The sequence below is a fragment of the Gorilla gorilla genome, chromosome 7, assembly GCF_029281585.2.
Source record: "Gorilla gorilla gorilla isolate KB3781 chromosome 7, NHGRI_mGorGor1-v2.1_pri, whole genome shotgun sequence".
NCBI lineage: Eukaryota > Metazoa > Chordata > Mammalia > Primates > Hominidae > Gorilla > Gorilla gorilla.
In genome coordinates this window covers 13,101,961-13,114,234 of record NC_073231.2, presented here as the reverse complement: position 1 = coordinate 13,114,234, position 12,274 = coordinate 13,101,961, and the positions used below count along the sequence as shown (strand labels likewise).

Genomic DNA, 12,274 nt, shown 5'->3' with positions numbered 1-12,274 from the left:
TTCGTGGCTTATTATTTAATCCTCCCTGGATCTTTTATTATCCCCATTTACAAACGAAGAAGCTGGGGCTCAGAGAGGTTAAATAACTTGCCCCAAATCACACAGTCTTCAAACTACTCTTGGGCTCAAATGCAGGCATATGAAACGAGATCTCAAGTGCCTATTCACAACACTATATGGCCCTGAACGAGTTGCCCTTTAGAAGAAACCAGAGTAGAACATTCATTAGATGACCTGATTTCCTCATTCTACTGGCTCAGATGGTTCTACCAGGTATATATATTTGATACCAGGCATCAATGTCTAATCACAGAACCACAGGAAGACAAATCCTGAGACAGCCATTTCATTTATCTACACAATAAACTATCCTGACACTCAGTAGCTTCAAACATATCAGCCATTTCCCTGTTCACCCTATTTCTGTGGGTTAGCAATTCGAGGAAGGGCTGGGCTGGGCAGTCCTGGCTCAGGGTCTCTCACGCAGATATTGTCAAAAGGTGGGGAGAGCTAGCAAAAAGGGGAGCTGGCCAGGCACCTGCTCCCCCAGGCAACATCAGGGTGCCTGCATAACTCACTGATCATGGTCTCTCCACGGGCGCTTGCCTGGGCACCGGGCCTCCTCCCAGCTTGGGGCTCGGGGCAGCTGGACTATTTACATGAAAGCTTCAAGAGCAAGTGTTCCAGCCAACGAGGCCTCAGAAGTCACCTGGAACCCTACTGCTAGACTGTCTTGGCTACAAGCAAGTTCCAGGCCCACCTGGGTAGAGGGGAGGGGGCCAGACTCCACCTCCTGGTGTGGAGGTGGTAAGGGCCCACTTAGAAGAGCATGTGGAATGAGAGGTATCACTGAGGCCATCTTTGGAAAACAGAATGTGCTACACAAACATGTAACTCAAAACTCATTTATAGATAACTGAGTTTACAGATAAAATAGGAACACCCTACCCAAGGTGAAGGTAACTTCACCTTGACACTCAGCAGTTCCAGTTACTCTTTAAGTCTTGAATCTGCTAAGACAGATGACTTGCTATTTTACCTGAAGTCTATTTGATCTCTTGTTTGGACACATCAAGAGCCTTTCACATTCATCTACTGAATAAAGCGCATAAGTAGATAAAGCCAAAATTGCTCAAGTATGTAAGAATCAAGAAGAATCCAAGTAATGTCCTCTCCTTTGTGGTCGAGGAAAACGTAAAACTTCAAGTCAAGACTTAAACCTGCCAGCACCGTTTCAAATGGGATCATTTCACGTGTTCTCTTTACTCCAGAATGAGAGAAGGTCACAGCTGGAAGGGCTTGAATGCATTTAGCTGGGACTCTTGCCTGGTACCAGAACCTGCACAGGGCACTCCCAAGGAGACGTGCACTGTGGCCAGCAGCTCTGCCAGCCCATGCAGGCTGCTTCCTTTTCCTGAGTTGTTACCTTTCAATGAATTTCATCGGTCAGTGCTAGTTCTTCCTTTGTCCAAACTGTCACCCTGATAACTACACCCATTTCTTCCATCTGTTTCTGTGCATAACATGCTTTCCAGATGCCACTGTCCCTGAAGGCAATTCCCTGAACGTACTCCTTGAAAACATGACACCCATGACACCCAGGCCCGCACAGAGCCGTTCAAGCACAGTCACCTGTGAGGAACACAAGCTACAAGTCTGTTGCTTTCAGCAAGTGGGCACAGCCTCCCTGACACCGCCCAGCCTCCCTGACAACGCCCAGCCTGCACTCAGGACAGGTGCGACCAGACACAATTTGGCTTAGGTTAAACTTGTGGTCAGGATACATGTCCTACCTTCTAACTAATTTTCATCTAGCTGCTAGCAAATTAGATCTTTCTAGAAGTAAATGACTGTATGTATCTTCCTAAGCTTTCACCTTAAAGCAGTGAAAATGTTTTGGCCAACTGTCCCAGCTCACAGGGATCATTTTGAATCAGGATTCTGTTATCAATGGTCAAAATGATGACAAGAATTACTGAAGTCATCACTGTTGGGAAAAAATGAATTTTGGAACTCAAGTGTATTAATTGGCTTGTTTGTGGGCTTATAGTTCTCCCTAACTACAAGGTTCTTAATTAAAAGATTACTTTGCTGTCCAGATGTGGAGTGGGGGGAGGGTGGAGCGATGGGTGCAGGAAGGGGGGTCCACCTCCTATAAACCCCTCTTGAAACTCACCTAACCATAAATGTTGGGTATCAGTGTGAAAATTCGGAAAAGGAGAAACACCCTTGAATTAAAAGGCACTTGAAAAATTAAGGCAATAAAGAGACTCTTCTCATTGATCTTCCCCATGAGGAACTTAAGGCATTGAATCCAACCAGAAAAATGAATGGTCCAAAATACCTCATGAATTCCACCAAGCAAAGCAGAAGCGTCTGTTTGGAATTCATTTTCAGACTGGATAATCAGCAAGCAATGCGGAAAAAAAGGAGATTGACAGAGATGAGAAAGGAACACAAACTGCAAAGAAGTCATGCTTTGCCTCAAAAAGCAAAAGCCAGCAGAAGAACTGCAACGAAAATGATCATTGATCTGGTATCCTGGGAGAGTGAAACTCTCATGAGGGTTCTAATTCAATCAGGTTAGAGAGGTGAAGAAACGGAGAATTATTTTGCCAGGATCCCATGCCAGAAGCATGCTAAACAGAGAAACGAAGTGAGAATGCTGGTAACACATTCTCCATCCTCACTCCAGTTTCGGAGTATTTTCTCTAGTGATAAGGCTCAATCCGGAAACAAGCTGGAGAGAGGAAGGAAACTGGGAAGGTGGGGGAGGGAAAAAAATGAGAGAGGAAAAAAAAAAAAAAGAGTAGCAGGAAGTTCAACCAGATAGGAACTGATGGAATTTGTTTTTCAGTGTCTCCAACTTCAAATTGCAAACCAAGCGAGAGAAGACACACGCTTATGTACACAGGCCCCGGCAGGCACCGGCCAGCACAAGTACCTGCTGCAGGTCTCAAGGGGCCCTGGGAATCTCAATTCATTATCTTCGATCATTTCTTTGTCTCCACAGAAAGTGCATACATCTCCAATTTAGGTGCACTCCAAACCAGTTATTATCTTCCAAATCAATATACAACAAAGATGGTGGGAAAAGGAAGAACTTGGAAATTAGAAATGTGCAACCAGCCGTCCCCACACAGAACACTTTATGAGAAGTTTTCTGAGCAACTGGCAGTTCGTGATGGTCTTTCACCATTGAAACAAGTACTTCTGAATAGCCGGATTCAGCAGGGAAACAGCACCTCCTGACAGCTGCTGTGTCTGGAGGAAACACGAAGCACCAATAAAGTCAGAGGAGAGTCCTTCAAGCAGTAGGAATGCTTTATCTTCTGAGCAATGAAAAACAGCCAGAGCTGTGGAAAAACTATTCTAGAGAGAAATGCAAGGTCCGAAAGCCAGTTTCTGGCAAATTGGATTGATTTTTAAAAACATAAAATGGTGTGAGCAAACATTTATTCAATAATCCTTTCTCAAGCATCCACAAGTAGATTGTGCATGGCGTAGAATGTAGATTATGAGTACTTCCTACTCTCAGAGAAGAAATATTTATTAGAACGTTTCAAAAGGAAAAGACATTTCAAATATCAACCATGATGCTATATAAACCATGATTTTTATGGCAACAAAGTCCATTTTTTAAAAAGAGAAGAATGATGAGGCTTCAACTGACTGAATCCCTACCACGTGCCAAGCACTGGAGCCAGTCACATGCTGGGGACCCAGGAATGAGAACACAAATCCTCTCTAAGGTGTTCGCTGGCCAGTGTATGCCACAAATGAAAAAGTCCACATGTAAAACACAGTGAAGCAATTTATTCTTTTTCTTTTTTGTTTTTTTGAGACAGGGTCTCACTCTGTGACCCAGGCTGGGGTGCGGTGGCATGATGATAGCTCACTGCAGCCTCAATCTCCTAGACTCAAGCAATCCTCCCATCTCCAGCCTCCTGAGTAGCTGAGACTACAGGTGGATGCCACTGAGCCTGGCTAATTTTTTAAATTTTTGGTAGAGACGATGTCTTACTATGTTGCCCTGGCTGGTTTCAAACTCCTGAGCTCAGACAATCCTCCTGCCTCGACCTCCCAAAATGTTGGGATTATAGGCACGAGCCACTATGCCCAGCTAGCAATTTCTTTATTAGACGCAAAAAGGTCAGAGAGAGGACAGAAAGCATGATTTAAGTTTCATAAACATGTCCTAGAAATCTTGCATTTAGCTTGGATTGTTGTTTCGCTTTGATATAATTTTCTTTTAATTTCTATACATTATATTCAAAATAATTAAGAGAGCACATTCTTTACTTGGCATAGTTTGTTCCACTACACAACACAAAGTTCATTCCTACTATGCTCACAAAGAAAATTTACATTTTAAGTATTTTTTTTTTTGAATGAAGACTTTTAAATGCATAGTCTTAGATTTTAAAGCTTCTTTTTGGACCAAGGACACCTTTGAAAATCCAATGAAAGCTCTGCACGTGGGCCCACACACGTTTTGCATGCAATTTAAAGGAGGTCACAAACTCACTATAGTGAGTGTACCCTGAGATACTGCCAACACCATGAGCTCTCCAACACCAGCAGGCTACAGATGACAAAACTTGTCATGATACCACTTTGTACTTACATATCACTTCACAGTTTAACATACCCCTGAAGTTATTAAGTAAATGATTTAACCAATTGGAGTGAACTTTAAAGACATCAAATGATTTGATCTCTACAAGGAGTTCTCTAAAGACTCATAAAATAGAAAATAACACTGAGCATGGCTAAGTGCAGGAAGTAGATCATGGAAACGACAACCGGCCTTTAGCACTGGGTAGTGACCCCTGCAGATCTGAGCAGCCTCAGCATCAAACGGAGAGACCATGTGGTCTGTACACACGATATTCCACTCCTAATCAGACAATTCTGTCGGCAGCTGTGATTGCCAGGGTCACAGGCGGTGTTGGAGGGGTATGCAACTATGATTGGGGTTAGCACGAGGGAGGCCTTGGTGGTAATGAAATAGTTCAGGATCTTCACTGAGATAATGGTTACACAATCCACAAATGTGATAAAGGGGCACAGAGCTGTATGAGCAGATGGTACCAATGCCAATTTCCTGGTTTCATCATGCTGTACTGTAGTTACGTAAGATGTAACCACTGGGGAAAACCAGATGAAGGGTACACAGAACCCCTGTACTATCTTTGCAACATCCTGTTCATCTATAAAAAGTTAAAGAAAAAACCCTCATGACTATTAATCAAGGGCTGCAGATGTTTCTTAGATATAAATATATTCAGATCATCCAGTTCAATAGAGAGACGAAAAAATACACAAGCAACACAACATCTATGCTCCAGATGCTCAAGCTCTTTCTTAATTCAGCCTCCAGCCAATAAGGAAGTCAAGTCGTTCTTCAGGCTGGCCTGGACACCTGGTCACATGCTTGTCAATCCCTAACAGCTCACCTCTGACTAGAGGTAAGGTAAAGAAGTTTTGAAATTTAAACCATTATTTTCCACAAAATAGCAACAGCCAATCATTTTCCCACAAAGTTACGATACAGCATCAACCACTGGTGTCTCTGGTGAAGCTCAACAGAAGCTAAGGCCTAACTAACCCCCTTCAATGTAGATTTTTTGTTAAATGAGAGAGTTCATTAACTTCGGCAGGACTGCTGTATAGCAGAAAGAAGGCTGATTTTGGAATTGGAGGGACACAGATTTAAAGCCCACGTGTGCCATTTTGGAGCGTTCTAACAATTCTCTCTGTGCCTCAGTTTCCTCATTGCTACAGAGGAGATACTGATGTTTACAAGACGGGATTGCTCTGAGGATGAAATGAGAAAAATCCAGCACAGGGTTTGGCACACAGGTGCTTAATAAAATTGGAATTCTACGATGGCAGTCAGGAGCTGTAGAAATTAAAATCAGTAGGCTTCCCTTATTGCAAGGGTGATGCTGCTACCCAAGCCAAGAACGTGGTTAATGCCAAGGTTCTGGAACTCTGGATGCTGAAGACAGATCAGCATCAGCACCTAACTAGAGCACCCACAGAGCTACTGCTACCTTAATGGCCCGCACTACCACGGTTTCCAGGACTCCGGAGGTAGGTGACCTCCAGCAACACCTTGGCCTCTGCAATGCCAAATATAAATCCAGACCGACGGGGCTATGAGAGTCAAGCGAAGCAACAACATGCAACATTCCCGCCAACTGAGGATGGGAGCCGAAAGAGGTTGTATTTTCAAACAAATCTGATCAAAGTCCTCCTGCCTTTGACTATAAGGGCTGTTGTAACTAACAAGGTAAGGTTTCTTAGCAATAGTCTACTCAAGGAAGGTACCGGTATACCTCAATAAAAGCAAACTTAACATATGAAAATCCACATGGATGTCAAAGATAAATGTAGAGGTCATTTTGCTTTATAGAAAGATACTCTGTTTGTCTTAAATGTGATTACATTTAAATAGATTCTGTTTTCTGCACACATGTGGGCATGTCAAATGGAAAATACTGCCTAGACGCGACCTCCTCAGTGTGGCACACAGGCCAGCAGCAGCGTCACCTGGGGGCTCCTCGGATGGGGATGTACAGGCTCTCAGCCCCCGCCCAGGCTTCCTGAGTTGGAATCTGCAGTTTGACAAGGAAGACCTGTACACACGGCAGGACTTGAGGAGCTCTGTCCTCAGGGTTACTCACGACCCGGAAGCCAGATGCTCTCAGTACAGCTGCATGGCAGGCTATCCCCGTGTTCTCAATCCTCGCTCCTTACTGAACGTCAGAATAACTGCTGCAACAGTTGGGGAGGAATTAAAAAAAATTTTTTTAAATTTTTCTCCTTTTGTAATATAGATACCTGGACCCTGACCCAAGATTTAATTTAATCGGTCTTGGGCAGAACCCTGGCATTAGCATTTGTTTAAAGCTCATTAGGCAATGCCAGGACGACCTTGTTGAGAACTATGGCTACAGACAGAGAGCAGGGCCTGGTAGAAGACCACCTCACCAACAGGTAGGACGTAAATTTATCACTGGAAGAAAACACTGAACTGGAAGAGAGAGAGAGATGTGACTAATGGAAATCTCACACAAAACACGATGTTGCATCAAGGTTGATCATCTCTACACACACTGGACCAAAAGAGATTTTCCTGGGGCTAGAATTAGGGAACTGCTTTTGAAGCTCCTCAAACAGAGGTGGGTGTCTCACTTTAATATGACTTAGCTACCAAAGAGTCAAGTAACACCAGACAGTGTTGAAAACCTCAAGGCACCCAACACCAATAAATTCTCAAACAGAAATCTGCCAGAGGATCAGAAACCTCTGATCTCTTACAACTAAGAGCTTTCTGCACCAAACACAAAAATTCTCTTAAAGTTCTACAAAAGCCCACAAGTAATATTTCCCTCCCTGATCTGTTCAACTGTACATTTTCATAGAGGGTGTCCGGGAAGGCAAAAGCTGGGGGTGGTGGGTGAGCGGCAGGCAGAAGAGAGGATCAACGTGCAGGGATGTGGAAACGCCAGTACAGAAGGCACGTGAGCCCCACGGGGCTGGGGAGATGGGAGTTATCTCAAGGTATGGGAGGGACGTGGAGTTGATACAAAGGCTCAGGGTGTGATCGTGGGGTGGGGGCAGCTGCTGGGCAGAGCAAAGGAGATGGAGTGCAAGAGGCGTGGGACTGGAATTCTAGTTCTTCCTGAGGACGCGGAGACGACTGAGAGAGTCAAGGAAGAGGGGTTGGAGAGGAGGCTGGGATAAGCCAGAGGCCATGTCCTTGGTGAACAAGGAAGAGTGGCCTAGTCCAGGTCTCACGGTGAGCACTGAGGGCAGAGGTACAACCAGAAGCCAGCCTGTCTGACCATGGCTCTTTCCAGCAGCCCCTTGTGAAGGAGCAGCCGGCACGGCCTGATGTCAGAGCGGCTCCTCCCTAGTGACCACTGCCTATCCCGTGACTCAGCATAGTCCGCGCAGGCACCAAAGCCAGGTATCCTTTCCCAGCCTGCTGCTTCCATCTGCTGAGGGTGCAGGGGCAGAAAGGGGCTAAAAGACCCAGGAATTCAGTCCCAATCTGCACAGGGAATCACCAAATGAGACTTCTAACCACTGGTAATTCTGGACTCTCTAAAAAATTATTACTATTAAGAAACAAATTACCACCCTAGAAATAAAGATTTCTGTCAGTCTGGAAAAATGCCAGGAATCAATAAACCAAGTCTCCTTTTTTGTTCTATGGTCACCAAGGGCCCTGGCTACAAACCAATAAAAGATCATCAGTACAACATATCAGATTAGCTGAGTAATAGTGGTCACAACCATATATTCCAGATTTTCTCAGACAATGCCAGTTCTAAATATTTTTAGCCTGTTACCTTTAGAAATCCATAATCCTAATATATCTCAAACTATATCCAGGGCTGTCTCTTACACTTCAAAACGGCACAAAAAATTCTTTGCAATATTATACAGCCCAATTTAATAATTAGAATAAATTATGGAGTTCATTCCATTGAGGGTGTAGTTTAGTCACCCCATTCTTTTCTTCTAGTTGTAAGGCAAATAATATTGTATAATAGAGGAAATACCCATCAAACCCCCTTATAGATGGTGCTGATCTAGCGCTGTCTCAAATGCTGTTAGAATGGGACATGCTGGTTCTAGAGAATGAAGGTGATATGCTTCCTCCCACCTCCATTCCAAATGGAGTAATGCAGTTTGAGCAGAACAGACAAAATCCCTCCCCTTCTCGGCCATGGAAGAGATATTTTCCCCTCTGATTGTATCGGCAATGGGTATTCTTCCCCAAGTTTAATCTAGTCCTCACACCAAAACAAAAAGAACAAAAGCCAAACACCAGAAAACACTTATTCTTTTTTTTAAAGATTCCTTATAAAACATTATCTACCCGCTAATATTATTAAAAGGATCATATCTAGGCTGTGCATGAAGCCTCCAAAGTGTTTTGGAAACTTTGTCAGAAAAGTACTAGTCATAGATAGAAACAGTCCTATACACAGGTGAAAATCAGACAGTATTAAAGCGCAACACGGAAACTGTACGTGACTTTATACCTCGGGAGTCTTCTTACTCTGTCTTTTCCCAAAAATGCAGTCAAGATCTGTTTTGCTCCGAGATGACAGATCCTTCCCTAGAAAAACAATGTGATGCTTTTCAGTAAGACCGTTCTTCCTAAAAGAAGGAGCGCAGACATGAACTATGCAGCACCTCAAAGGAAAATGCCTTTTGGGAAAGAAAGAAACAATTTTGTAACTACTGACTTTCTACCCACTTTTTCATTACAACTCTTTCATTAGTAAACAAAATTAATTAAATTTTAAAACCAAGTAAATGTTTTAGAACCAGAACTCTTGACATTCTCTTAATTGTAGAAACAACCTAGAGCATACTGACTGCAAGGAAAGCTAAATTCTACAGCTCACCCTACTCCCACTATGCCCTCAAGGTGCAATTCCTGGGTCTCTGGGTTCCTCATTTAAAAATAGATCTCATTTGCTTCAGAGACATGAGCTACTTACTTAGAAGATTACGAAATACACATGAAAAAATATTACTAGATACACAGCTCCAGACTCCACATATGCACATGAATGAGAACGTATCATATTTGACACACAGGACCTTAATAATTAACTCAACAAATAAAAATTTTAAAAGAATATATGTAAATCAAAAATACTGTATAAGGGTGACAGGGTTTCAGATTTTTCTTCTTAAAATGTTCTTTACTGCTCTAGCTATATTGTCTCTAAATAAAAAGCTCCATAGGGAGAGCAGGAAATTAAATGGCTCTATGCTTCTTATTTAAAACACTAAAGTCTTTAATTTCAAACCCACAAACCAACGAATTTAAAATTCACTTCTTTGGAATTTCCACTTCTACCCAATAATCCTCTGTGAGCAGTCAGCCAAATCTAGTCCCATTTGTCAACAGCATGCATTTTTAAATATAACTACTCCATGTAAAGGCTTGAGGCTCTGGGCGAGGGAGGTTCTGGGTCAGACACAGGAATGTGAGTCTCACGCTGGAAGCCGAGTTCCACTGTCACAGACTCACTTGTCTTCTTGGTTTCCTGTAGCACACTGACTTGGCAAAGTAACGTCATGACCCAGAAGGTTCTAGTTCACTGACTATCACTGGGGCACTTAAATATGATATTTCTCAGTGACTCCGTGAAATTAATAAAACAAAACACCTTTCAATTTAATGCAAAACCAGGTGCCAAAACCAGTTTCCTAGGCAGCAGTACCAGATGAAGTGGCCCAGGCGGTATGACCTGTTCCTGCCAGGAGGGCAGGCTCCTCTGGGCTCTGCCTGCTGCTCTCCTTCCTACCTGAGCTTGACACTAAGCCCTCTTGCTTCTCATTTATGATTAAATAGGACCCACACAAAAAGACCCAAAAGAAAACCTACTTAAGAATAGACGATGCACATCACAGATAGGGCAGAAAATGAACCGGGAAAGTGGGGAAGAAAACTGGTTGTAGCGGGAAGAGGTGGACAAACTCATCGGAGGTGTAGAGATGTCCTCACAGCTTTGCTGCCAGCACAACCCATTTTCCAATGCAAAGCACAATTTGTACTTCAGAAAAGGCAACTGTACTTAATTCAAAATGTGTACTGGCCATCTATCCCTAACCTATCCTCTGGAATAGAGACATTCTAGAAAATGCAAATTCAGGTCTCTTTTACAGCAATTCGACTAAAAGGAATGCTGGAGGGATTAAGGAAGAGAGGGTACATGCGAGATCACAGTTTTAAAACACGATGTCAAAATGTCAACACACAGATTCAAAACAGATCTGAAAGTCAAAGGGAAAACTGTCAAGCTGGTAGAGAGAGTAAGCTATACCAACGAAGGTGCAACTGTGTCTAAAGTTTTGATGATGGATTCTTGTATCAGAAATTTTTAGCCTTTAGCAAAGTTCACTTAAGTAAATGTAGAAACCAGGATTGTTACAGGCCTTGCTCTGGATTTGATCTGGAAAACAAGAACACAGAGAAGAAAGAAGAGTCAGAGACCAGTGGAAAGGAACATAAAAGGTGGACAAAAAGGTGAAGATGGAAGTGACCTTGAGATAGTTACTAATTAATGGTCCTGATGGAAAGCTTATAAACACCAGGAAATTATGGCCGCTTTTGAATAAATACGACAAATTTAAAAAGCATTTAAAAAGCTTATTTGTTTCAGTTCTGAATTATGGTCAAGTCATAGAAAATACTGTTGATAAACTTAGAGAAAATGACAAGAAAACTGAATAGGAAACAGATCTATCTGGATTTGGTTCATCTATTAGTCTTCAATGCGTAACATTTCCAGAACTAGTAAGAAAGGCCTCCAAGAGTCAAACTGAAAGTTCCTGCAAGGATGAGCAGGTGCTTTCAAGGAAGAATACTCTATTTAGGATTGCTTTAGCTGTTTGTCTAATAATCATGATTATCAGTTTCCTAGTCTATCAGAGTAGCTACTGGGAAGGGAGGAACATTACTGCTATAGTCAGACACATTTACATTACCAAGAAATCCACATGGGAGGCAACTAAAACTTTCATAATCACGAGAACTTAGGAATCAAGATGATTTGGAAACAGTTTAGCAATAACCCAACAAGCTGTATTAGAACTGAGGCTCAAAAAACCAACTCTATGGAAAAGCAGAGTTGAGCTGCTGAGAATAAAGAAGCGAAGGGCAAGGAATATGTTTGCTAAAATAAAAAAACACTTAAGGTTTATGTAAGTAGCTTCAATAGTTTAGAAAATTCATTTGCATTATTCAAGCAAGAAGGACAAATAAAATGACATACTTTTATTTTTATTTTTTTAAATGGCAAACACACAGAACTGGCAGTCAACCGAGGGCAGAAGATAAGGGTAACTCCACTAAAAGACACCATAAACCAGGAAAGTGGAAAGAGTCAGTGTGAGTGACACAGGTCAGACCCTAATAACCAATAATAAGAGTCAGAATTTTCAAAAAGCCTACCAGGTGCTACCTGATATTTATTTAAATGTCAAAAGAATCAGAAGAGGAGACTGAATGCTCCTCACTACCAGTGTGCGACTCAGGGGCGGGGCTCACTGCGCTGTGAATACCAATTCTGTATTTCCCGACCAGGAAGCCGAGCACCTGCACATGCGTTAGGCATGTAGTTTCCTTGTTTCAGTAGCACATAAAATAGCCCAAACTCTCAAAGGATTAAGAAGTCTGCAAGATTCCCAGGATAAAGCTGTACAATTACAGTTTATGCAACTTTCATCCAAC

General features: G+C 42.5%; 1 protein-coding gene across 2 annotated transcripts in view; it reads right to left on the bottom strand.

The window, feature by feature from the left end:
* PINX1 (PIN2 (TERF1) interacting telomerase inhibitor 1) overlaps positions 1–12,274 on the bottom strand; it is a 75,371-nt gene that overhangs the window by 46,084 nt on the left and 17,013 nt on the right. Inside the window, exon 6 of one of the 2 annotated variants that reach the window (XM_004046635.4) lies at positions 9,066–9,142. The exons of the other annotated variant lie outside the window; for it this stretch is intronic. Within the exon in view, the coding sequence (XP_004046683.1) occupies positions 9,066–9,142 (77 nt within the window). The remainder of the gene's footprint in view (positions 1–9,065; positions 9,143–12,274) is intronic. 2 annotated transcript variants of the gene reach the window in all.